Source organism: Vanacampus margaritifer, chromosome 13 (assembly GCF_051991255.1).
Source record: "Vanacampus margaritifer isolate UIUO_Vmar chromosome 13, RoL_Vmar_1.0, whole genome shotgun sequence".
NCBI classification, from domain to species: Eukaryota; Metazoa; Chordata; class Actinopteri; order Syngnathiformes; family Syngnathidae; genus Vanacampus; species Vanacampus margaritifer.
Window position 1 is genome coordinate 7,584,107 of NC_135444.1, and position 27,815 is coordinate 7,611,921.

At 37.8% G+C, this 27,815-nt stretch overlaps 2 protein-coding genes across 4 annotated transcripts; one reads left to right on the forward strand and one right to left on the reverse strand.

Moving 5' to 3' along the window:
- LOC144062526 (pyroglutamyl-peptidase 1-like) lies at positions 1-25,484 on the forward strand. Of its 3 annotated transcripts, none has more exons than XM_077583993.1 (6): positions 1-373; positions 2,775-2,935; positions 14,347-14,399; positions 18,405-18,521; positions 20,060-20,292; positions 21,210-25,484. In XM_077583993.1, the coding sequence occupies exons 4-6, from the start codon at positions 18,519-18,521 to the stop codon at positions 21,403-21,405; spliced, it is 432 nt and encodes a 143-aa protein (XP_077440119.1). In that variant the 5' UTR covers positions 1-373; positions 2,775-2,935; positions 14,347-14,399; positions 18,405-18,518; the 3' UTR covers positions 21,406-25,484. The 3 variants fall into 3 exon arrangements, with proteins under 3 accessions (XP_077440119.1, XP_077440120.1, XP_077440118.1); XM_077583994.1 differs by lacking the exon at positions 1-373 and adding an exon at positions 1,140-1,484; XM_077583992.1 differs by lacking the exons at positions 1-373; positions 2,775-2,935 and adding an exon at positions 10,674-10,849.
- lsm4 (LSM4 homolog, U6 small nuclear RNA and mRNA degradation associated) lies at positions 5,687-8,856 on the reverse strand. Its single transcript, XM_077585130.1, has 5 exons — positions 8,728-8,856; positions 8,287-8,328; positions 8,000-8,098; positions 7,534-7,714; positions 5,687-6,335 (listed from the first exon to the last, which is right to left on the reverse strand). Exons 1-5 carry the CDS (start codon positions 8,728-8,730, stop codon positions 6,229-6,231), a joined length of 432 nt encoding a protein of 143 aa, XP_077441256.1. The 5' UTR covers positions 8,731-8,856; the 3' UTR covers positions 5,687-6,228.
- Positions 25,485-27,815: the final 2,331 nt, after the last annotated feature.

The window sequence follows — 27,815 nt, forward strand, 5'->3', positions numbered from 1 at the left end:
TTCTACGCTCCCAAGTTGTGTTATGTCACAGCAGCGCGTGCGCAGTAGCAGTTAAACGCGTCTGCCTCCATTCTATTTGAATGAGTTCGTCCACAGATATGGGAGAAGGTGTCTCACTCTGTTTTGTGTGGGCTACAGCTAGATATTATATAATTGTGAATCCCATGTTTTTGTATGTAGGCTACAGGACTGTATATTTAAGGGGAAGTCAACCTAATAACTTTCTTTATCTTTACAATAATATGGAACGTGTATATGCCTCCACTACAAGGTATTCTGATTAGTGTTGTGGTTGTGTCTGTGCAGCAGAAACCATCCATCTCAGAGGGTGTCCATTTTGCCACTTCCTGTCGACAAAAAACGACATATGACGGTAATGTACATATAGCACCAATCGAATAATACAAGGCCAATATGCACAGCACAGGTTTCAAACTCATGGCGTGGGGGCCACATCTGGCTCGCGACATCATTTTATGCGGTCTGTGCATGCAAATCATGCGAGTCGACTTCATGTATCTTTTTTGAATACCAAAATTACGGATTGTCTTAATAACTTTGAGATATTGCAAACATATTTTTGTTACCATCCGCCTTTCAAAATAAATTGAAAAATACTTGAACAAACATCTTTTTATTAGATTTTGTTGTGTATGTGATAATATAAGGGATTCATTTATATTCATAATGTGGCCCTTGACAAAAGTTTGTTTGACATCCCTGATGTACAGAACTTACACTGTTGGTTTTTCCCTATCTTTACCCCCTACCCCCAAAAATACAAAATCTCAGAACACACCACCAAATAAAAATATCACCAAAACTAAGTTTACACTACTAATAAGGATTTAATCTCAGTTTATTCACAAATTTAGGCCTTCTGTCATATAGGGGAAGAGCATTTAATTGTTCTACCTGATATGATCAAAGATACGTTATTTATTGGAAATGAAAAATCATTGGACCAACTAAGTAAAGTTGGATAATTTCTCACCACACACTTAATGATCACTGGCATTCATTGTACATTTATGCCAGATGACATACTGTATTGACCATTTGCACCGACGTCAAGTGATCACGTGACTGCCCTATGACAGACGGCGGAAGGAAATGATTGTTGAATGGAAATGGACGTGACCTGGAGCGACTTGGTGACTTGGCAACTGTTATTTTACAAATGAAAGGTTGTTATTGCCTATGGAGCCACTTCAACCGAAGTTCGCCTGTCAGTTGAAGTTGCACATTTATTCGGAACTCATAGTTGGAGATCGCCAGTTTGAAAACAGCCCCTTACCTTCTGTCGCTTGCTGTTTTTACCAAGTTAATCAAATCGCTAACTTTGCCGGAATTCCCAGCGCACGACCTATATTATTATGTAGTCAATGCCGTCTCTTCTCCTTACACCGGGGCTGATTCAAAAGCTTGTCGCTGGCTGAGTCTCTGGGACGAGATGCTACGCTCGCACTGGGGGTAATGCAAAGGTAAAACTTGTTTATCATGCTAACTGACTTATTTTTTCACAGTCCGTTCTATATTGAAACGCTGTGATGATGTTATGTTACTATGTTTACTAGCATGGAACAAATGACTTTCGTAGTGGCAAGCTATGCAGTAATTTCATGAATATGACTCCAGAGTGAAAAACTCCAAGCACAAAGACGAAATCCCCCATTATTAAGCAGTCAAATGCACTTAATAGTTTTGAAGAAGGTGCATTTTAAAACTAAGCTGTGTGTTTGTGCAGTTGGAGTGGACGCTAACTATCTGGCTCGTTAATGTGATTTGAAACACGCAATTCGACACCTATGTTACAATCTTTGTTAGAGTGTACGTTTACTAGTAAAATGTTTGAACATTTATCTAATTACAACATTTATCGACTAAGCTAGCAAAAATTGATCGCTGCAAATCCGTGAATACTTTGTGGGCTGACAGTCCTTTCTGTTGATTGCTGCTATCAATCAACGTCTTCTGTCCTTATTAGTAGGTATGGGATAAAAAGGCAAGTGGGTCTTTTGCTGTCCAGCGTCCCATAGGGGGCGTTCCCATGAGGGCTGTGACGTCACGTGTAAAAGGTCAATAGTGAGTTCACTTCACACATAGTGGAAAGTTGTTTTATAAGACAAATGTCCCCAAACTCCTCACCTTCTGGACGGTTTTATACATTAGTGTTTTATTAAAACCTAAACAAAAACAATTCAATCCCCAAAAATGACATTTAAAACCACATTGTTCATTACAATATTAACTGTTCTTTTCTAGTTCAGTTAGGGAAAAAAATATGATCTCAATGCAAGTGGAAGTGAGACAATTTTTCATTCAATGAGATGCCTCTGGCCATTAAAGAGTTACTAGAATACTTCTGTGCGTCACAGGTAGGCTCCATCCACTACTGCAAGGCAATATGCGGGTGGATCATGTGATGCAGCCTGTGATGTCAGAGGTTTCTATAGAAATGAGGCGGAAATGGAAGGTGTTCATTTGTGAGTGCTGTTGTGGAAGTTTGTTGAGGCTTAACCAATAAAGGAAAGTTGTTGTTTCTTAAGAACATTTGCAGATTTCTCATGTTATGACGTATGCATGGGTTCACTTTTGAATCGGTTTAGCAATTTTAATCTATAGAAAGGTTTCTTCAAATGATCACTTTAGGGAGAAAAGAATATAATATGGAGAGAAAAATTGTGCAGGAAGGCAAGGATTAGATTAGATGCAATTCTATAAATATGCAGTGCATCTTACATGGTATACTTTGTGCCCATTGATAAAAATAGGCCTTCATCCTGTGGGGAGTGATGACGTGTGCAGCCCGCCTGCATCAGCAACCTCAAGTCGCCTTCATGCTCATACTGCAAGAGGACTGGAGGATAAAGAGTGTGTGTGGGAGGGGAGGCGCATCGGAGGTTACCAAGGCAACACGTGCAGCGTGACGCAGGTAAGAGCAGCACAAAGGAAGGAAGGTGACGATTGGCTGGCAATTACAAAAATAGAAGAGGGAGGATAGAGTGGAATGACACTGAGATGCTGAGATGAACCCTCCTACATCAAAACCATAAACACACGCACACTACATACCTACACAGATATTTAAATAGTTGTTCTGACCTCGAAAATCCCATTTAACCGTGAACACATCCTAAGTAACATTAATAATATATTTTCTTAAAATTACTTTCAATGCTACTCGTGTAAGCTATACAATATAGGCTATTCTGGATGTCAAATATTATCACAAACACAAAACACAGTTTAGAACATTATGTTACCGCATGTAGGCCTTCTAATGAGTAAAGGCCACCTTTGTTGATGGGGTGACCAGTGGGGTGTGGAGAGGGCCCAGAAAGTCTTCCATTTTATGCCCCTGTTCTGTTCACAGTTAGGATGCACTTTTCGCTTGGCATACTTCAGGGATGGACAACTGGCAGCCTGCGGGCCTTTTCAATATTTATCTATCGGTACTTGTATTTATTTATTTATTTGTTTGTTTGTTTTCGGGGGGTTAACCACAATTTTTTTTGGTGGAAAATATTTGTTGAAGCTTTATCAGCATCTTTTTCTGAATAATTTTGAAGGGGTTTGGTTTTACAAAAATAATATAAAATTAAAATTCCCAAGCATTTTCAATGGGCTTCAATTATACTACGCAGATTTTCCCTATTCGTGCGCTGGTCTCACTCCCCCCACAAATAGTGAGGTTCCATGCCATAGTTTAAAGCTGTAATATCACCATTCATCAGTCGATGGCGGACATGGCTTAGTTGCGTCAGAGCCATTGAGAGAGAGAGTTTAGCATAGCTAACTCTGGGTGTGTCCGAATGTGCACCCTGTCCCTATATAGTGCCCTACTGAGGGGTCATGCCATTTTGTAGTGGCATCCGAATGTCTAGGGAGCGAAGATGTAGGCATTAGGCACTGAAAATTACCCACAATGCACTCTGAAAAGTAGTGAACATCTATGTTCACTCAACCGGGTTGATATAGACCACAATGCATTGCGAGTATGAAAAAAACATGGCGTGAGCGACAGTGCAAGAATCAAAGTGATACATTGAATACATACTACAGAAATAATTCATTCATTTTAGTTGAAAATATGTACAACAGCGGAAATAAAGTACAGTTTTAAAACATTTTCATTCACAATAAATAGTCAGAGATTTATGCGCCGTGCGTCATGACAGGTACGGTGGTCACTGATATGCGACGAGGAGAAAGTAGTGAGCTGGCTGTCCGAATTGCCAGACAAAATGAGGGCACTACATATTAGGCCACTATATAATGCGTGGCTATGTAGTGAATGTGGGGTTAGGGGATAAGGGTGGACATTCAGACACAGCCTCGGTTTCGGCAGGGTAACAAGATGGCGTCCGTACGTCATGTGACCAGCAGTTGACCAAACAGAGCGTACGTTGTGATTGGTCAACTGCTGGATCAACTCTTGTTACCCTGCTGAAACAGAGTTGGCCAAACTCTCTCTATCAACGGCTCTGAGTTGCGGTTGCAACTGCAACCTGAGTAGACCTAATAATATTTTGCAGGTTTGGAATGACATGCAGAACATTTAGTACCTCCAAATCATAATTTTTTTTAGTCAGTTGATGTTCGTGAAAAATCACTTAAATTTAGTTCTTGTACTTAATGTTGGTTTGGTGTTCAGCAGTTTTGCGGTGTCCTTGAATGGTAATATTTATGCATGAGGGCCCTATGTTTTTTTGGGGGGGTGGTCACAGTATTTTAAATACTTAAAATCCTTTGTTGTTGAAGAATGGATCTTTTATACATGTAGAAATGTATTATGAAAAATGAATATGATGTACATTGAGTCAATAAACTTCAAGCAACTCATTAGGAAGTGTGTGGTACTAGTATGTGGACCCCAAGTAGTAAATTTGTGGCCCCATTCATTGTTAGTTGCCTATCGTTCCTCTCATCCCGCTATGAACGGATGGGGAAAACAAGAAGCACTCTAGTGACAACTGGTGGTCAGGTGGGGAATGACATGCAGACAGTGAAGCAGTTATGTAGCTACTGCGCATGCCTTGTAGAATAAACTACTCACTCCATATCGGGAAATGGCTAGTTTAACTAGCCTAATTATACAATTATGCCGATAAATAATATAAGCTGTGTAATACATACTAGTATGAATTACTTTTTTTTTTTTAATGTGATGAGCCAAACGTCTGATGAGGCATGGAAGATATAAATAAAGCATTGTAAGTCATATGACAAAAGTTAAAAACACAAATTCTTCACTCTAATTGGACTCTGCCCTTTAATTTCTCCCCACTCATCAAACGTGTTCAATGTCCTGGAAGCTGGGGCTGATTCTAAGTGACATCAATCCAAAGGTGACCTACACCCTAGACTGGTGCCATAGCACATACGTATGCACTCCCATTCTCGCCATCAGAGGGATGTTGTCGAATTTAAAGAATGGAAACTTCCTTTACATCGACTACAACTAGTTACCCAATTGATAGTCATTGACCTGATATTACACACTCCCGCAAGTCTCGCATGATAGTTTTCCCAGCGTGCTACTATAACCTCAAAGTTGGGACCAAACCCACATTTAGTTCCTTTTACATTTTGTATAGGGTCAACAAATTGTTCCAATATTTTTGCCCATATAATGCTGGTGCGTTTTATTTTGACAATCTGCATGATCAAACTGAGTGCAACATTTTAAACAAAAGCTCTTTAATTTCCATGTTCTCATGTACATAAATTACCACACTTTTGCAATGACAAAATAAAATCCATTGTAGGTGTATTACATACTTCACAGAAGGAGAACCTTATTTTTTTTCCCAACAAAAATCTTTACCCAAATAATAATGAACAGATGTATTCATGACGAGTGCAAAAAAAAAAGGGAAATGCATGCAAATAAAGTTGCAGCTCTGTGTTGTAAAACTACCCTCAAAATAATTAAGATGATATACAACCAACAAAAAACAAAAAGTTTATTCCAGTGGATGAGATGACAGAAATCGGTTACGTGTGTAAAGAAACTAAACATGTTGCCGTTGCATTTTAAAAGTAAACATTCTGCCTGGTGAGATAAGGTTACAATAAAAAAAGTACATCACCATCTTACTGGCAGTAGAATAAAAAAAAATAATCCAGGGCATCATGTTTCATCTTGATTGTGTGAGAGTTGGTTGTATTTTTGCGTAGTGAGGAAGAGGCTCTTGCGTGTGTTGCTGATGATACATCATCATGTCAGTGCTGGTTCTTCAAGCCTTGTGGTTTGCCTGCTTTCTTATCCGGCTGCTGCTGACCTCGTCCAGGGCCGCTCATTCCACGGCCTCGACCGCCAAACACGCCTCCTAACAGCAAAACGGTCAGAGAAAGAGAATCCTACATTACCAAAACAAACTAGTAAGAAGGCATCATTTCATTCACAAAAATGCATTTTTGATATCAGCAATAGATTTTGAACACAATTATATGATGTGATACAACTAACTACAATTCTCCTGGAAACACTGTTAAAACAAAATGAATAACTGTTTTCGGCAGCAAAAAGTTTAAACAAACAAACAATTTCTGTAGTAGCAAATCAAACGCGCACACCAAATAGGATAAATTAAAGATCGTTCCTCTTTACAAAACTGTCACAGTTCAGCAAGATTCCTGGGATGTCTGCTGTGAATAGCTCTCGAGGTCATGCCACTGCATCTCAATTGGATTATTCAAACCAAGGGTTCACTTAGGTACTTCTTCCTCTCAGTCCTAATGTTTACATGCTATGGTCAATAAAGTATATCAATTGTTTGTGTTAGTTTAAACATACTGTTCATTTATTAGTGATTTTGATGATCGCACCACATTTTGACCAATTTATGCAGAAATAAGAAATTCCATTCACATACTTTTTCCTCCCATTGCATTTGTTTACAAAGTTAACATTTCCACAAATTTACTTACTTACTATATTTACTTAAATAAGACAACAATTATGTTCCTAATTTAGACCTTTACTTTCTACAACAATTTTTTGTTTTTGTGTGTGTGTGAATATCAATATAGTGTTGCCTTGACAAACAGCACAAAAATAAGAAAAGCTTCAAGTTGTGTATTGGCTCCATTCAATTTAATGAGAATGAGTCCCAACTCCCATCTTTCAATATATCCCCATTTTTGTCTTTATTGTAGACCACGTCCTCTTTCTGAAGCAACCTGTGTGTTCCTTAACAGACACCGTACAATGTACAGTAGTTCCTAAGAGGAAAGTGGATATATTGAAAGGCAGGGTTTGCTCTCATTCACTTAAATGGACCCGGCGTAAAACCGATAGAAAAAGCTTCACTTACTTAATCCATACGTATATGAAATTGTAAATATGGTTAAGTGAATGAACTGTTTCAGGGTAGAAGTGGTACAATTTAAAAGGGGGTTAAGTTTATGGTCAATTGAAAATGTGCTAAATGGCTGACAAATCAAGAGCACAGGTCTTGAGATTGCACACGATAAAAGCAGCCAAATGTATTATGGCTAGCAAAAAGCGGGATAAATAAAGCTCACCTCGACCCGCTCCGCCTCTTCCTTTCCCCTGCTGTTTGTTTTGCTGGGCGCCTCCTCGCCCGCGACCCTTCGACACCACCTCCTCCTTCACCATGTCGATGATCTCGTCCGGGATTCGCAGATACTTGATGGTGCTTCCTCGGATGTAGCACTCGGGCATCCGCCAAAACTTATCACCATCCTATGAGAGACAAATTAAGTGAAAAAGTATTCATAGCCCTAGAACCTTTTCACACTTTGTGACCTTACAATGATCAACTTCCAAACAATCCATACTCACCATTGACATTTGACAAGATTATGTCACAGAAATTATTAGGGAAAGATTATTTGCAAAAGAATAGCAAACTTGGTACCGTTTTAAATGTTGAAAATAAATGCATAATGTGTTCTTCAAGTTGAGTTGACGAACCGTTTAATAATAAAGTGCTGACAGGAGACAAGCAAAAGAAAGGTTTAACTATACCCGAGAGGTGCAAATAACTTCTCTCAAATTGATGTTCATCCAATTGTCACAGCTGACAAGGTGACCGTTGTATGTCTCGCCATTTTTCAGCTCCACCAACTGTTGAGAAAATAAAACAAAAAACAAATAAGAAACCGCCTATCGCGGCTCTCTGTTTTCCTCATTAAAAATAAATTCATGCACGACTTAAGTTTTCAGAGAATAGCAACTCATGCTTAGAAGTGATGTGTTGTTGATTTCCTGCTATGTGAATGCACATTTGTACACAGAAATAAATTCAGCCTCACCATTGGATGGTTCTGGGCAGTCTTCAGCAAAGATAAAGGAAGCTGTAAAACGAAAAAAAAATATTACATTTACAAACTTACCATGCGTACATACCAGTATTTCACTTTGGTAACAAAACAACAAAAACAGGTGCTGCAGTTCACTCAACTTTCAGTTTGTTTAGCGTAACTGTATCCACATATAAAAAGGAGCTGAAACAAGACGATGGTCTGCAGCTCTACGTAAAACCTTCCAGTATTTACTCTTCAGAACAAGAAGCGCTTAGGTATATGTTTTGCACTGTTATGACTTTACCGCTAACAAGCTAGCGCTAGCCACTGAGCAGTTTTTGTCGTTGCTATGCTCTTGCCGCAATTCGCTTCTTATCAAGTACACCGGGCATCATTTGTTGCCGTTAAGATTGTGATACATTTTATATAAAACCCCAATAGGTTACGTACCATTCTGATAGTCTATGGTTAAGATTTTTAATCCGTCCTTCAGGCGTATGAAAACACAATTGTTCTTTGCCTTCTTCTCCGAAAGTTTTTAAAGGCGGATTGTGGCTATGAAATGTAAGATACTGCCCTCAACTGTCCTAAATGGGTAGTACAAGTAGCCTTCAGGACAGGTATGGGCTAACTTTGTGCTCAAGGAATGCCACGTTTAGGCCAGGTCGTTTGAAGATTAGGTTAAAAATAAATAAATATATAATAATTAATTTGTAATATAATTTTTTTCCCCTCAAATAATTACTAAAATGTTAATGTGGTGTACCGTAAGCAAAATCGCTTAGTTCACTGATATGTTTTAAAAATGATAATTATACATTTCATTTGTAATGCACTTTATATTTCAACGAAGGGTTCGTGAGAAGGTCTTTGGTATGAAGAGTTCTTTGAGGTATTGTGGGGCATAACCGTGAATGCACTGATGGGTGAGGAGGGAAACCTGGCGTTCCATTCTGGTGGACACCGTGAGGCGGGAGCCAATGCAGTGATTTCAGGATGGGGGTGATGTGGTCAAATTTACGCACCCCCATCCTGGCAGCACAGTTCTGGATTTTTATTTTTTTATTTTTTATTTTATATATTCTTTATACTATATTAATCAACCAACTCTAATAAATTGTTAAATTGTTGTAAATGTATTAATTTGAAAAATGTTTTTATGATTTACAATGGAGTAATTAACAATCTATTTATGAATTACAACTTATAATGTTTTTTATTTTTTTACTTTTATTGGAATATTTACAATAAAAGTAAAGTAAGTTAATGCAGCAAATATTACAGGACTGTTGATCATGTATTGTTAATGCTTGATAGACCTAACTCAAGAACGGAGTGGGCCTTATGTGGCCCTCAGGCACACAGTTTAAGGTATAAAATTTAGCACAATAGTTTTAACTATGCTGTAAACTTGAGAGATTTGTACGTGGCATTTTGAGTGACCACTGTTAATGATAAATTTAATGTATTTGTCAGGGCAATGCACTCCTTGCTTTTTGTTTTATTTTATATACGTCATATACATATCGGCGGGCAGCACGGTGGCTGACTGGTTAGCACGTCCGCCTCCCAGTGTAGAGGACATGAGATCGAGTCCCGGCTTCGGCCTTCCTGGGTGGAGTTTGCATGTTCTCCCCGTGCTTGCGTGGGTTTTCACCGGGTACTCCGGTTTCCTCCCACATTCCAAAAACATGCATGGCAGGTTAATTGAACACTCCAAATTGTCCCTAGGTGTGAATGTGAGTGTGGTTGTTCGTCTTTGTGTGCCCTGCGATTGGCTGGCAACCAGTTCAGGGTGTACCCCGCCTACTGCCCGAAGCCAGCTGGAATAGGCTCCAGCACCCCCGCGACCCTTGTGAGGAAAAGCGGCCAAGAAGATGGATGGATACATAGCGGCATTTTCTTCCCCATCGTTGCAGTACAGTGGTACTACTACCTTGTACCGTGCACCACCTTTTCAAGTTATTACTAAATTACTACATATATGACTCGTTAATCACGTATGCCTTTTGACAGTTATCTTACTCTACACAAAATAGTTTCTGTTCTCAATTAACTTGGATTGATTAATTAATATTTGATTATAGAAACAAACGAACAGATAAATAAATAAATAAACATTTGAAAAAACTGTTCATTTCTTTCCATTCTTTCATTTGGTTTTTAGATTTTTTCTTCTTCATTAAAAACAGGTAACAAATATATGTTTTTTCGGTACCCATAATGGATTAATGATGACATTTAAATGGTGGAAACTGATGTAAGGAAGGTGTTTCACCGTGTTTTTCTTGCAGGATCACGGATAAAAAAACGAAATAGTTACTGGTGTGTTATTTTGGTTTATTTGTCACATGACACGTTTCAGCTACCATAGCCGCCGTTACGTCTCTAGTGACGTCATCACGTTCCTTCAAGCCGTGGATGTTTGGTCGTTCGCGGTCTGTGGTTGTGAGGGGGTCAACGGGGGAGACTTTATGGTCTTGCTGCACAACACAGACCGAATAGAACACCGAAACACTCGACGTCTCACGACGGGAAATGGACAACAGTAAACGGACTGTGGTCGTTACAGGTGTGTCCTTATTTATTAATTTTTGCTTCCCTATTATCGAGTCTCCCGGCAAGCTAGTCATCGGGTGCAAGTAGTGCAAAAGTTGGTTGGTTGGTTGATGACAGCTGTTTGAACGCTAATGGCGTCGGCCTGTTTCTGCTCCACTCGGCTGCCTTTGCAGGCAGCAGAAAAAGTAGCATGTCAAGACTGCGTGCTTATAGGTTAGTGATATAGGTTAGTGGAATGGCGTATGGGTTCTCGCGTGGTGCCAAATAGGAAAACCAATTTGCAGGTCGAATGATTTGTTCTGTCGTCATTAGGAAGGGAAAACAAAGTTTTATGATAATGTACTTGTTATTATACAACTATTCCGCAATGTGAGCTACTAGTATTGTGTCAAACATGTTTAAAACCGAAAAACGTGGGATGGAATTTTCCCTGTTATTATGATCGCCTCAACTCAACTTTATTTATGAAGCACTTAAAAACAACAACAACCGCGGCTGGAACAAAGTGCTGTATAGATAAGATCGAACGTAAAGCACAACAAGTGTATAATAACAACAACTACTACTACTACTACAACACTACTACTACTATTCTAAAAGTATTGTGGTGAAGCTTCGAAAGAGAACGATGATTTAAGTCTCCAGTATGACCAGTATAATTATGGGCGTGCATGACATCACTCACGATGGCTGCAAGCTGGTTTGAACGTAAACAACAGCTGCAGTTTTCAAACTGCTGTTGATTTGTACTTTAAGAGTAACACATACATACAAAGCAATGGTTCAAATCTCCTGTCTCTTTTAACCCTAGCTCTTGCTTCATTTGCCCATTTTATTCGCTGAAGCCGCACCAGCTGTTTACATGTTGGTGAAAGTCCAATAGTGCCGATATTCTTGCCGAATAAAATATCATGGCCAAAATGCTCTAATAGTGAAAACATTTAGCATGGTGCAAAAAGCATAGGCAGTGACTGGCAACTCTCCCGCTAGCGTAATTTTGCCATGAACAGCCCTGATTGGTCAATTGCCGGAGCGCTATATTGTTAGCCTTGGCATAGGTTGGCCATGAATAGGTTATTTTCACATGATGTGAAGGCTGCTGGGAGTTGGTTATTTTGCCGCTAGTCATTCACTGCATGGTTGGAGCTGTTGTAAACAGCTGAGGTGGGCAGCAGTAGTGGGCACTTCTGTCTCTCCATCAGCCCATCGTTGACGGTGCCCAGTGTTTCTGCGAGTACTTTATAAATAAGTGAACCCTCGTAAAACTACACGGAATGAGTAGGACTGTCTGTACTGACCCGGTTCGATGGACGAAAACCTGCTTCATTTGGTGTTCAGTCTGTGTATTTTTTTGAGGCTTCGCATCTCCTCGCCGAAAAAGCAGGCACTTCGCCGAAACGGTGGGCCGACGGAGAGACGGCAGTGCCCACCGCTGGTAAACTGCCGATTCACACGTACAACAACAATTGCTGAAAATTTCCACCACAAAATGTTATAGCTAAAATGTTGTTAACAGTGCAAAACGGTTTTAAGTATGAAGAAAAACAAACATTAAAAAGGATGGAAACAAGGGGTGTGCCAAAAAATTCTCATTTGGTACAATTCAGAATCGATTTTCAATGTCCCCAAATCGATTTTATTTAAATTGTTTTATACAGGGATGTGATTTTTCCGCTAATTCGCGGAATTCCGCTTTTTTTATCCCCCCCCCCCCAAAAAAAAAATCAATTTCTTTTTTTTTTTTTTTAGTAGTTCATTGTGTATGCACATGACTCCGACAGATAACATCTTCTGCTATAACAAAGACATTTGTGGTATGCTCTAATATGAGTTACTTTTCATTTGGTCATGATACAATTATTTGTTCATGAAATTTGAACCCCTCAACATTATTTATGTGTTAACTTAGTAATCACATTAGTTAGATATGATGATATTCTCAGTGATAGTTTTTAAAAGCAAAGGCAGTCCAATGTTTTTGAATGTGACTGATTTTGAGTTGACTAAAACTGCCATTTTATATGGGATAGTTCAATATACATTGAAAATTTATGCTGTTGTTTTGTCTATTTCTTTGTCATGTGAGTGCATTGAAAGTACTTAAAAACACAGAAAACCCATGACCCTGGACCTAGCTGGGTGCCAGCGGCCCCCAGACCCCCGGCTAAATTTTCAGATAATTTCACTTTGGTCAAATCACATCCCTGTTTATACTGTCTTGCCTTTGTCTGTGTGTGCCTTTATTTGGAGCGCTGTTAATGTTGCACCCGGTTTGGCCACCTAGGGGCAGTGTGGTTCCACGCGGTCTAAAACACTGTTAAGTTGTAGCCACATTAGAGAGTAGAAGGAAAAAGTCACGATTAAGTTATTATTATAAAGTTTGTTTGTTTTTTCAGCGTGGAGCCGTTCTTTTGAGTGATAAAAGTGCCACGAGTAGCGCACTAATTAGCATTAGCGAGTCAGACTGGAGTAGTTCATTACAATTCCTTGCACATCTATAGATTGAAGCAAAAATCATTGTCAATCAAATCATTTTGAATAAAAAATCGTCCCCAAGCGAAAATCGACTCTGAATCGAATCGCAGGCCCAAAAATTGGAATCGAATCGAGAGACATTCAAAGATTCCCACCCCTAATGGAAACGCACTAATAAAGGACCTCTTCAAAGTTTCTTTTTTATAAAGATATATTTTACATTAAGTACCATTATTGACTTGACACGTTAACTCTTTCTTGCGCTACTTTTAACACTGTTGTTATTTATCGTTTGTGCTGTTTAGCTGCTTTACACGACCTGCCACTTAAATCATGCTTTGTGGCTATGCCACTGCTTTTCAACTCTTAAAAGCAAACCACAAGTTTCACAGTGAAATGACACAAGATTAATTTCCGTCATCATGTAAAACGTGAAGAGAAGGAGCACGGCCAGTGACTTGACTCTGTTTTCGAGACACAAAGGCGTCCCAGCTGATGCCAGATATATAGGATGCCTGGGAACGGCCTTCTCACAATAGCTTGCCGGCTGGCAACTAGCGACCCCTCGTTCTGCTCCTATTCAGCAGCCTGTCAGACAGACTGATCCTCCCTCCACCCAACCCCCAGGGACCCGCTGACCCTTGGAGTGATGGTGGAGGGGGGCTGGGCTATAGGTCCCAATATAAACAAGGCTGTGTGAGGGAATAGCTCTCGTCTGTCGCCGCTAGTTTTGCAGGTCACAGAAAAATTGATCGGTATAGGTAGAAAAATAAACAGATACTTTTTTCATCCCCGTTGTGAAATTAAATCTCAAACTGGCATAGGAAATAGAGGACATTTGAGTAAGTTCCATGCTAAAACTATAACACAACTGAGTAAAACTAATTTGACATGAGCATTTGCTGGGCACAAAATTGTACTGATTGTACTATTGTAATGTTATTTAGTGATTGCACAAATTCCAAAATCTTGACACAATGAGAGAGGACAATATTTTATATTCATACAGCTGAACTAACAGTCAATATGTTGCAGGTTTTGGGCCATTCGGAGAACACACAGTCAATGCCAGCTGGGTTGCGGTACAGGTGAGTTTAACCACCATCAATGATTGACATGCTCAAAATGTACAGCACGCATATTTTTTTGCAGAAAGAAAAGAAGCCACATTTATAATGAGGCTTGCATTCTTTGTTGGAGATGCATGCATATAATATTCAAACTAGCATAACTTGGAGATGAAGGTTGTACTGTATCTTGTACACAATGCGGCAATTGCATGATGCCTGCTTCACACTACACCATAGGGCTTTGGGGGTCCTGCTGGGGCAACTAACTGTGTGTGTGTGTTGGGGTGTGGGGGGGGGATGTTGGTTGTCAGGGTGTCTAGACAAACTTGATAAGGATATTAAAGGCAAACAAAAGGCAGCTTTGTGGCTGGGTCACAGACGTGGTCAAGCGAGCCTTCTTTCAGGGCAGTGGGGGTCAGTGTCCAGGGCTATTTGTCCTGCAAGCAGATGAGGGGAGGAGTTTGGGCTTTGCCTGTGAATATGACACACATTTGTCGTTTTTGCATGATTTCTTTTTCATATTTTTTCATGAATTGGATAAGTGGTTCAAATAATGGATGGATGGACTATTTTTAAGTAATTTTGTCATATTGAGTTCAGTTTTTCATTAAACAATGTCTTTGGTGCCCACCACAATCACTTACTTTGATTGGTATTGTTTATCAAAATATATCGACTGGCGCTCCTTGAATTACAAGCATTCAACGTATGAACGTTCGTGGATGCAAACAAATGCTAACCGATGTCCATAAATGTCATATTTGCATATTTGCATTTGCAAGTTCATATTTAAGTGTGCGCCACATCATACATTAGCCAAGCAGCAGTGGTGGTTCTTAATCCATACACACATCTCATCTCTCTCTCTCTGTCTTTTGGTCTCTTTCTCTCTCACTCGCCCGTCCAGTTCATTCTTGCACTTGCCTCTGTTAGTATTTCGGCACATGCAGTACCTTGAACAATTTACATGTTTCCATGCATGTAACTTTTATTTAGCATAGCTGATCAAGCAAAAGATAATGATGGTAGTGGCAGAAAAAAGCACAAGGCATCCATCCATCCACCTCTTCTTCCTTCTCCATTATCTATGTAAGCATATTTATTTTCTTTTTTTTACAGTTTACAGTACTGTATAAAAAATGCATTAAATTTAATTTAATAAAAAGTAGTATATACTGTACATAAAGTAATTCAATTTAATTTACTGTATAAAAATGCATTTAATTTAATTTAATAAATAGTATATACTGTACATAAACAAATTCAATTTAATTTATGATTTTTTTAAAATAAAAATTATTATATACTGTACATAAATAAATTCAATTTAATTTACTGTATAAAAATGCATTAAATTTAATTTAATAAAAAGTAGTATATACTGTACATAAATAAATTCAATTTGATTTATGATTTAAAAAAAAAAAAAAAATTATATACTGTACATAAATAAATTCAATTTAATTTACTGTATAAAAATGCATTAAATTTAATTTAATAAAAAGTAGTATATAGTGTACATAAATAAATTCAATTTAATTTACTGTATAAAAAATGCATTAAATTTAATTTAATAAAAAGTAGTATATACTGTACATAAATAAATTCAATTTAATTTACTGTATAAAAAATGCATTTAATTTCATTTAATAAAAAGAAGTATATACTGTACATAAATAAATTCAATTTAATTTACTGTATAAAAAATGCACTAAATTTAATTTAATAAAAAGTAGTATATACTGTACATAAATAAATTTAATTTAATTTATGATTTTTTTTAATTGAAATTATTATTTTTTAATATAATATTAAAACAAAATATAATGTTTCTCAGCTTACAAATAGCTTCTCGGAACCCATTGAGTAATACATATAGTTCTTTCACTATAACGCGGTTCACTTCACGACCTCGCTGTTTGGCAGATTTTTTTAGTGCAATTTTGCATGCTTTTTTTTCTCTTCACAGTAATGTACCTATTTTATAAAATTTATGAAGGTTTGAACATTGAGAATGCTTAAACAAGAGAGAAACGTGAGAAAATGTAAATGCCTTGATGAGAAAAGTGTATAAACTGTGTGGTGAGGGGTTTTAGAGCCATAAAAGGTTTATAATAAATGTAAATCATAAAGGTAACTACTTCACGGATTTCATTTATTGCGGATATTTTTTGGAACCTAACCCCAGCGGAAAACGAGAGAACACTGTACCTGTATTTTAAATGAATCTGTAAAATTTGACTCAGAATTTAAGTGCAGCACAGCCCATGTTGTCCACAGCGTTGTAGTCAGAGCTGTGCCTGCGGGATCACAAATTTTTCCCAATGTGTGAAAAACGAGTTATTTTAATAGAATTCAATCGTAACTTTTTTCTGTACTCACTTTAAGTGTGTACACCACGGATGCACGACACCATACTGCCCCCAAGAGGCCAAAACGCACAGGAACAGTCAGCATTTGTTTTCAGTTGCTATTATTTGAGTATATTCTATTCTTATTTCACGTTCTTATTTTTATTTTGTCATTGTCCTTTCAAGTTATATTTAAAGTTTATATTTCAAGGATTTAAAGCATTTATTTTCTCCAAATTCAAGGATGCAAACATGCAAGGATTTTTTTTGTCTTAACACACATTTCCACATGACATGGCACAAAATAAATCACAGAGGTGTACCAGGTTAGCCTGGTAAGTCCCAAGACTTGTGAAAATAACACAAAAGAAAAATATATAAAAGAAAAGGTTAATACTTAAAAAAAAAAAGAGTTATAAAAAATGCAAGAGGCTTGAATTTCACATAAAAGTGCAGGGATGAATGGGCATGATGCTACCATGACATTTTTAAGTAGTTTAGCAGCCTTAGTAGTTGAATAAATACCAAGTTTTGAAATCACAAATTGTTTTAATCATGATTTCAATCTCAATCAAATAATCGTGATTGCTATTTTTCCAGCCCAATTATGTACTCTTACCATATACAGTACAGCAGTTGTAAACAAGTCAGTATAGTTTTATTATTGACACATACATCTATACAAAAACCTTGTATACTTCATGAAAATTGTTGATAAGGTCATACTATGGACTTGTCATTAAAAGCAGAGTAAATCTTAATAGCAAAAGTTAGGAAAGGGGGGGATAGTTTTATGCATTATATATATTTTTTTAAATAATCAGCCGATTAATTGGTAATCTGCATTTTTTTCCTGCCAAAAATCGGCATCAGCATTGGCCTCAAAAAATGTATATTGGTCGGGCCAGCACCCACAAAATAATTTGCAATACATCAATAAAGGTGCTTATTGCGCCAACATAACAAGAAAAAGAAAAGAAAATGTTTACATCAACTGCAAATACTTGTTTACGGCATTTCTAGAGGACCATGATCATGGATGTAAACAACATTTTACATTACACTACATTACAATGAATTTACACAATAGCAGGTTTTAACGGCAAATATTTCAAATAGTATTTTCCCACTGAATAATGGTGTTTTTTTTTTGTATATTAGTTGTCTTTTATCCATTTTTTTTCTATACAAAATGTTTAAATGGAGCAAGATCAGAGAAAAAATGCCATTAAGATAATGTAATTTTAAGGAAAAATATTATTGGGTTTTATATTGCTACTGGGGGATATGGAAAAATGACTTGTATTGGGATCTAAAATCTTGTCTTTATCGCTCACTATGTAGAATCATCTTTCGTATGATCATATCATAAAATGATAAAAATGGTCAAATCAGTGATATAATTTGAATAGTTTCATTACCTCTCCCAATGAGAATCGATAATGAATCAGATTAATAAGCACTAAGAAGTATCAATAATGGAACTGTAATCGCTAAATTCTAATCAATTCCCATCACTAGTCTAGTAGTGTGTACTCTGCTTGTTGTCGAAAGTCAGCTGAACTCGGTCGGCTCCAACTCACTGACGGCCATGTTAAGGAAAAGCGGTCAAGAAAATGGATGACGTGCCTGGGGGGCAAACATGTGAACTCGCCTTTTTGTGTCCTGACAGGAGCTGAAGAAGCTCGGGCTCGGCACTGAAGTGGACTTGCAGGTCTACGAGGTTCCTGTGGAGTACCAAACAGTGCAGAGTTTAGTTCCGTCATTATGGAAGAAGTACCATCCGATGGTAAGTGAGAGAACGTTTGAAACATTGAAATTGAAACCGCTGTCTAAGTTAAGTTGGGTTTGTCAGCACAGAAGTAGCAAAAAAATGCCATCAGTTGTATGTTTATTAAAGGTAGCACAATGGCGCAGTTGTTTGCTTCGCATTAGCTAGAGGCTACTTGAGTGACTTCGTCAGTTTCCGCCCACAGTCACACAAAAAAAGAGAAAAAATTCAGTATGTTATATTACTTGAAGAAATGTCTTTTCCTAAACCTTTGTAATGTAGACATTTAACCAAATTAGCTTTTAATGTCACCCCCCCCCCCCCCTAAATACACATTTTCAGTGTGCAGCACAGTTCAAATCTGTAAGTCATGGTTACGCTTTGGAACATCAAACCCTGACTTGCACTCGGTGGAAAATCTATCTATCTATCTTTTGGGATAATATATGGTACACATGTTTCATTTTTTTTGTTCTTTACGTTCAAAGTACAATTCAACCATTTAATAAAACAAATGAAAAATTAAGCTAATAAAAAGTAAAAATGTGGTAAAAGTGATAGTGCATGCTGTTATCACCAATGCCTAAAAGATTGGCTCTTTCAATCAACCAACCAATCAATCAATAAATCAATAAATCTATCTATCTATCTATCTATCTATCTATCTATCTATCTATCTATCTATCTATCTATCTATCTATCTATCTATCTATCTATCTATCTATCCTTTTCCCCCTTGATTTTAATGAACACAATCTCTTTAATTTATAAACAAAATATAGAGTAGAAACATGTACCACGTTAAGTTTAAATATCAATCAATGTTAAAGCTGCTCTATGTAGGAATTTGTCCCAAAATATCTTTACAATAGCCTTTTTATTTGACCATTTATGACTCAAACATCTTCTAATTAGCAGATTAACACTTTAGCTGCTCACAATGGGTACTCCTGCAAGCCTCTGGCCAATTGTTTTCAGACTGCATTCGGGTATGAATTTCCCGCCCTCTTTCTGCAGTTGTGACACCATGTGTGCATTGTGGACGTGAAGAAGGAAGTGCGCAGTTTAGTTTTTCGGCCACACGTGGCAGCAGCGATTCGAAATGCCATTTCCTGCATTGAGCAGCGTAAACGTTCTTCTTCTGTTTTAATTCTTAATGGCCGTGACACTCATGTGACACCTACAGCCAACAGGTGTAAACAACCACACAACAGTGCATCCGTTTTTAGACAAGAAATGTCATAATGGCCCATGTTGACTGAAGTATTGTTATTGTAAATACATCAAATGTGAACATGTTCTAAATATAATTAACCAGTATTCCACACATCAACGGCCTAAGTTTGAATACTGTACTGTACTTAAAATGACATGAAATAATGCAACAAACGACGAATTAGATCAAGATGCAAGCCTGCTGTGGATCATACTTGTGTTACAAAGGGTTTTGCATTTGATGTGGTCCAGTAGTTATTGACTTTCCGCCATTGTGTAAACATACAGTATACCGGTAATATACACTATCTGCACTTCTTCTTTTTTTTTCTATTTTCCAGCTGGTTGTTCATGTCGGAGTATCAGGCATGGCCACCACTGTCACATTAGAGAAGTGTGGCAGAAATCACGGCTACAAGGGCTTGGACAACAGTAGCTTCTGTCCTGATTCACAGTGTTGCATTGTGGGGGGGCCAGACTGTATCGACTCCGTTATTGACATGGAATCAGTCTGCAAGAGGGTGACCGCCTCCGGACTGGGAGTTGCTGTGTCTGTCTCTAAAGATGCTGGAAGGTACTTTTCAGTTTATGTTGCTTGAGTTGAACAGAGCTGTCCAAATTAATTGGCAAGTCATCAGTTATCAAATTCATTGACAACTATTTTAGTAATCGTTTGGAGCCATTATTTAATATAACATTTTCCACATTCTCTGATTTCAGCATATCAACAGTAATTGTCCACTGATTTCTGTAGTCCGTCATGAAAGAAGACTGATTATCTTCTTCGTATTGCATAAATGTAGTTTTATTTATATAATCATAGGTCTATTAATCACTAATTACATTACATGGCTGGAGCCTAACCTTGTTTTGGCGCCATCTTCCTGCCATGGCTGCCCAAAGGACAACTTCACAAACGTAGTTAGCCCTGGTGGTGCCTGCAGCTTATTACACACTGTCACTTTGAGTGCAATAATTCAGTTTGTGCGTTTCAGCACACAAATCAACTCCCTTAAAATGTTAATATCGGTACTTTGTCTTGTCATATCATGACTCGGTGCAAGTGCAACTAAGCAACATGTCTGCCAAGAAATGGTGAAATGTGATGTTACAATTTTAAACTTTCAAGTGGAATCTCACCATTCTCGGGGATAGCGTCCGTGCCGGCCCACGAATAGCAAAAATCTGTGTATAATTGACGCCCTTTGAAAATGCATTGGATTCCCGTCCTGATGCAACCCACCATAATAGCCACTTTGAATGAAGCTACTTAAATCCAATCCAATGCAATCAGCCTCAATTGCAATTATGACTTGGTAGTAATAGAGCACAGACCTCTGTCAAGGTAAAACAAGTCCAAACATGCCAGTCTGACTTGTTTGATTGAAAAATCACCACAAAAGCTAAAAACGGTGACCCACATGCGACCTCTCATTTCTTTGGCCTTGTTTCTCGGCGCCACAGGCTTTGCTCACTTTCTTTTCCTTGCAGGTATCTGTGCGACTTCACCTATTACACATCCCTGTACATGAGCCACGGCCGCTCGGCTTTCATTCACGTGCCTCCTCTTGGGAAGCCGTACAGCGGTGAAGACCTGGGCCGTGCGCTGCAGGCCATCGTCCAGGAGATGCTGGAACTTCTGGGTAACGCCAAGGAGAAGATTCACTGCCAGCAACACTTCCACTAAGTGACCTCTCGATGCCAGCCAGCCTCTCCAGCCACGCAAGACAAATTGCACTCGACCACAAGTAGCCAAGTTCTTTCTTTTTCTTAACCTGTCTGATATATGGAAAGCTTTAGTGCATAGGTGTCAAACTCCAGTCCTGGAGGGCCTCAGTCCTGCAGGTTTTGGAGGTTTCCCTCTTCCAACACAAGCTGATTCCAATCAGCAGGATCGTTATCAGGCTTATGCAGAGCTTGCTGATGAGCTGATCATATATCAGCTGTGTTGGAGAAAGGAAACATCCAAAACCTGCAGGACCCCGGCCCTCGAGGACCAAAGTTTGACACCTATGCTTTAGTGTGTATGAGCTTTTCACTGTCTGTCTTTTCTTTAATTTCCTATTTTGCCCCTCAATAATGAAATGATACGAGATTGTCCCATTTCAAACGTACTTCGATGTGTGAATATATTGAGTTACCCCCAAAGCACAGGAAGCTTTGCGGTTTACAAAAACTGTACTTGCAACTGAGCGTAGCAGATTCTACACAGCATTACTCCAAATGTGGCTACTAGTATTGCACCTTATAGTGTTAGGGTTACTGACATGATTACGGAAGTCACATTTGGAAGCCTTAAATGGGTTGAATTTGGAATTTTTCATCCTTACATTTCAGGATTTTGCCTTATTCATACGTTACCAAAGCTTCCAGGTTACTTCTGTTGATACAATACATAAATCAACACAATTCATCAGATTATCAGTGTGAATGCTTATACGTGATTGAATAAGTATATTCCTGTAGAAAGTAGAACCCCTTCGCATAATACGTGCTTGTTCCTTTCATATCCGTATGTTGTCTATCTTCTCTTAAGTCTATCTGTGCTATTTCACATTTGATGTTGAATTGTTTCTGGACTCTTTTTCTTTATAAGAAGTTGTGAATTTACCTTCTTTTACAAAGGTGATTTAAAATTGGGAACGGGTTGGTTCCAGCTCACATTCCCTCAGTTTGTGGCCCATCTCTGACCAGGAGCCAATAATTCAGCCCCCCCTGAGATCTGATCAAATTGTTGTGCAATATGATGTTAACAGATCTCGTCCTGTTTTGTAGGTTTACCAGGCTGCACAATTTTTTTCAAAAATGTGATCATTGTGTTTGATGTGCAACCAATAATACGGTAGAGACCGTAGTTGGTGGCACGGTGAGATAGTGGTTAGCACATCAGCGTCACGGTTCCGAGTGTGGGGATTTGAATCCGGGCTCCGGCCTTCAATGAAGACTCTAAATTGAGGATGAGTGCGGATGGTTGCTTGTCTATGTGCCCTGTGATTGGCTGGCACCCAGTTTAGGGTGCACCCTTCTTCTTGTCCATTGTTGAGTGAGATATGTTTCAGCTCACCCGTGACCATGGATGAGTGGTACAGCAAATGAATGGCTGTAGAAAATGTGTGGCTTATATTTCTCAGACATAAACAAAATTGCAACGATTAATACCGAAACACTTCAATGAGTGGAAGTGGAATAAAAACTCCATAGATTTCCTTTTCTTCTTTCATCCTACATTCTGTAAAAACAATTTGCAACACCTTTTTTTTTCTACAAGCACAATGTTTTCCTCTTCCCCAAATTGTGCAGCCTGCAGCCATTTTCCTTGTTTAAAACTTTCAAAGGTCATTAATAGCTGCTCAAGTTCCGTAACAATCCATGCGACATTGTGTCAAGTCAGATTTGGGCCAGAAAAATTACGGTTTCTGTAGCACTTTCTTATTTTTCCACTTTTAAATGATTGCTATTCAATACGTTGCTAAACATAAAGGAGTACACCCCAACATATTTGCCACAAAAAAACTCGAGTTTCCTCTCAGAATCAATATTTCGTACAGCATACTAGGATGTAAAATATTTCCATGAATGCGGGCCATTAATGCAGATCAAATTTGGCAACGTGCACACACAAGAATGTGATTTTTCTAAACAGATTCATTTATTGTTGCAAAAAATACACACCAATGAAAGTCCAGCCGAGCTACTCTTTAGAGTTGGAAAAATTAATTAAAGATAAAATACAGTTTGACCAAAGGTTAGTCTAATCATCAAAATTCTGAAAAAAATTGTTCACTGCGAAATGGATAAAAAGCTTACTTTTCAAGGGGGTGTACTCAATCATGTTAAGTTCCGTATGTAGCTTTACAGACAAAACATCCGTTGGTAAAAGTGTTTGCCATTAATGTTGTATTTTTGAGTCGTTTTGCTCAATAATATGAACAAATGTAGCAAATCTCCTCAGTCATAGTTGGTGCCACTTTCAGGTTTAAATGTGATTTTCTATGGCTTTTTTTTTTTTAATGTTGTCTTCTTTTTGACCATGTACAACAACCTTTCCCTGATATTAGTGGTTCACCAGCATGACATGAAATATGAATTTCTAACAGAGTTGTAGTTGTGTATAGCTTCTCCAACCTGAACGCCCCAAATGGATGTTTGTGGAAAAGCCGAACCTTTGGAGTAAATTGTTTTAGCTAGAAAACTAACTTGTTTTTATTGCAGCTTATAGTATACAGTGCCTTGGGAAAATATTCAATACCCCGTGAACTTTTTCACATTTTGTGACCTTACAATCACAAACTCGAGTGTATTTTGTTGCGATACCAACACAAAAGTAGCATATAATTGTGAAGTGGAATGAAAATTATATATAGTTTTCACAATTCTAAGCATACTCTATATACAGGTACTGCAAATCTATATTTGTATTCCGAGCCCTGTACTCTGCATACAAAGCGCTATACATGAGTAAAAAGTAGTCATGCAGTAACAAAGAAAGTTAAAACAGTAACTGAATAACAAAAACACGAAACACACGAACACAAAAACAGCAAATGCTAAAACAATGATGAGCCATAGAATAAAAATTTGTTTTAAGACGAGTTTTAACAATAGAGGGGGCTTGCCTGACTTTTACTCAATTAAACAAACAAACAAAAAACATTGACGTTTGTTGTTGTAAGGTGCCAAAATGTGAAAGATTTCAAGGGGTGTAAATATTCTTTCAAGGTACTGTACATATATCTTAACATGAGTTAGGCCAGCCAATTTAATTTCTTTTTCTTGCCATGAAGTAACAACCAGTAACCTGAAGCAGAACTTGTACAATGCTTTAACATATTTATTAAACCACAATCTATTGTATGGTTTATGTCACAACTGTCGTAAATTAACAGCCATGCCAACAACATGACCAAAATCACATTTTATTTTTTTATTCATTTTTTTAAATAAAACTAGTGATTTTTTTTTTTTTACTGCTAAAATATAATTCAAATGATCAAAAAACTAGAAAAAGAGAATTTGGTGTTGGAATGTTTTGATTGATTAATTTAGAATTTCTCAGAGATGTCTAACGAGTCAGCCCACATCTGGGCATAAAAAAATCATAAATTTTCAGTTTCATTCTATTCAAAATTCCTTATTCCTCTTCAAAGTAGTAAAATGTTCCGCACTCACTGAAATCGAAAGAGTCCACATTAATGCGTCCCATGATGTTGGATGTTCTGTTCACATTTTGATAACAGGTGGTCTAATACATTTGTTAAGCACTGTACATGTAACCTTTTTGTCTGTCAAATGTTTAATTGTTCATTAGGCAAGTTTTCAGAGTTGGTAGGTGCTAATGTTTAACGGGGTGTGGCATTGTGAGCGCAAGTATGTGAATGGGTCGTGCTGCGCCTAAAAGCTGCTCACAAATGTATAGCTAGTTTGTTTCAAGTGACTTCTAGCCCCTTTAATTAACTCCTGTGCCTTGCTGTTATTTATTTTTGTTTGGATAAGGCCTTAAATGTTGGGTGGACGGTCAGTTCAAAGATATATTTGGATATATTCCAGGCAAATGTGTGGCTACCTCAAAACTATTTTTTAATCTCAATGTGGGCGCAACATTATGACTGTGAGTTATTGTAAGTACTGTACCTCTGTAAGGGAACATCCCGCGAAAGGCCTGTTCTCTGCTTCTGACATTAACAAAGCACTGTTACAATAAGTAAGATTGGCTTTATAAGAGGAAAGGCTTTTAAATAAAGATAAGTGAGATGTTCAAAACTTAAATGTGTGTCACAATTTATTTTAAAAAACTGTTAACTTAGTCGCCATGCAATAATTAAGAAAGTATTTATACCATTTCCATATTGTTTGAAAATAACAAATTGCCAATTAATATAGTCATTCTATAATTAAGAAAATCGATAAATGGATGACATTAAGGTCATTCTATAGGTATATTAGCGCAGTGACTATCAAATAAATGCCATAAGTGGTACACAGGCTCCCTATAATGGTATGTGAAAGAACCACTGGCCACGTTCATACATTTGCATTTAATCTTTCAAGGGGAAGTCAAATAATAATGATTAAAATCTTAATATGTTCCATGTGTCCCCACTAGTCTAAACACAACATTCTTATTGTGTTTGTGAAATATGGATTAAGCTGCAAAATCCACAATTTTTTATCCTTCTCATGGGGCGGCCATTTTGCCGCCTGGTGTTTACTGAAACTTTCATCACAGCACCTAAAGCCCCCATTCCACGGACGGGTGGACATTTGCAACACTAGCATAGGTTGATTTCACGTCAGTGTCAGACATTTGCCAACAGTTTGAATGTTTTTTTTTTTGTCAGACTTTGAACATATTACAAATGTTCTTGCGACAAGAAAAAACATTAAAATATTAGGCGAACATATAGCGACCTTGAACGAAGACGTGAAATCAACATTTGCTAGCGTTGCAAATGTTCACCCCTCAGTGGGATATGGGCATACACTTTTTTTTTGTTTTGGGGGTGGCAATGGACTTACACATGAATGGACTGTCACTGCCGCTTACTATATAAGTGAAGCAACCGGCAGCCACTTACTCAAATTGCCGGAATACATTTATTTCTCTGCTGTGTTTTCACGTTATTTTCTGCCTCTACGGCGAAAATCCCACCATGTATGACATACAGTTGTACCAATAAGTTTGCGGGAAGCACTACATGTACATTTCATTGCTAAGAAAAATATTTTTGATTTTATCTTTAAGAGGTATATCCCAAATGGTGCTATTTAAAGATTTGTCTGCATCATGTTGTCAGAGCCATCAACAAAACAAGTGAAAGTAAAGCCCATCAGGGGAAAAAAATTGCTGCAAAATGTAAACCTAACTTCTGTGATTAACAATTCACGATATTAGATAATAATATACTCCGAGTCTAAATGGTCGATGGAAAAAGTGAAGTTTGCGCTTTGTGAGGCTCTCATTACTCCATACAGGGTTCCTAGTGTTTTAACACACAGATTACAGTGTTTTCAATGAAAATATAACAGAAGTTGTCAGTAAAAATGGCAACGTAAGATGACTGCCCTCTGGCTTCAGCCGCGAGAACAGTCCATTCAAGACCGTGGGGGCTCTGGTAACAAACAAACACAGTTCACCTGTTTTCTGAGTTTGGTAATGTTTGCAAGCCGTTGGGCACTGTAATGTCATTTTCACTTGACAGCAAGTAGGTGGATAAAGTTAATGTTCAAACCTCTGCCTTGTTATTGTGAACACATAGATCCATCCATCCATACTAACTACTATTTTAATGTTGGTCATTATGGACAATTCAGAACTTATATTACAAGTCAAAATGGCGGTCTTACTCGGTGAAAAGAAGCTCATCTTCTCCATGAAACGCATTGGACTTCGAATCATGTAATTGATTTGTGAGGATTATTTTGATTTCAAAATGTTGTTTGAATACTATTACAATCTGCCTGGTTTGTATAATTGCCACAAGCAAAAGCAATAGTACTGTATATGGAGTTTGTTTTCACCGTGTAAAGGAAGCATTTGCATTGTAGAAATATCAGAAATGCCTAGAATATTCAGAATTGTCCATAGTATTTTCTTAAGGTGGTACTTTATGGAAGAAGTTTGGGAACAACTGTAGTGGAAGTCTCAGTAAGATATAGTGCATTTTCAGCTAAATGTAAATTGAATGACAATTCAATTTACTGTACTAGTTCAGCAAAGTTGCCCCTTTTAGACACATTGTCCTAGTGCAAGTATTAATATTGTCCTTTGTCCTATTTGGCTAGTTACCGTTATTCTAATTATAATCCAGGTTAATTCCAGTTACACAGCTATATTTATAAAATTAATAAAAGCACGCCACAATGAATACAATATGTTGTACATTAAAGTCTCCGTTCACACAATTCTAATCTTAAAGTAAATTAATAATGAATCATAGACAAAGTTACGCGAATTGTCCTTTCTCCCAAAATAGGCTTAATTGCAGTGATGCAACGGCAGGCCAGAGAAAATCTGCATCACTTGGTTATCTTTGATATGTTTGCCTCGCAAAGCTTTTTTTGCGTTTGTCTTTCGACACCCGGAAACGAGCCCTGAGC

Bases quoted from the DNA above. Each gene is read 5' to 3' on its own strand.
- LOC144062526 (XM_077583992.1), top strand. From the start codon at position 10,816: ATGGACAACAGTAAACGGACTGTGGTCGTTACAG. The intron at 18,522-20,059 runs GTAAGTGAGAGA...TCTATTTTCCAG, and splicing joins GGAAGAAGTACCATCCGATG to CTGGTTGTTCATGTCGGAGT. The intron at 20,293-21,209 runs GTACTTTTCAGT...TTTTCCTTGCAG, and splicing joins GTCTCTAAAGATGCTGGAAG to GTATCTGTGCGACTTCACCT.
- lsm4 (XM_077585130.1), bottom strand. The intron at 7,715-7,999 runs GTATAGTTAAAC...TGTCTCTCATAG, and splicing joins AAGTTATTTGCACCTCTCGG to GATGGTGATAAGTTTTGGCG. The intron at 6,336-7,533 runs GTGAGCTTTATT...TTTTGCTGTTAG, and splicing joins AAGAGGCGGAGCGGGTCGAG to GAGGCGTGTTTGGCGGTCGA.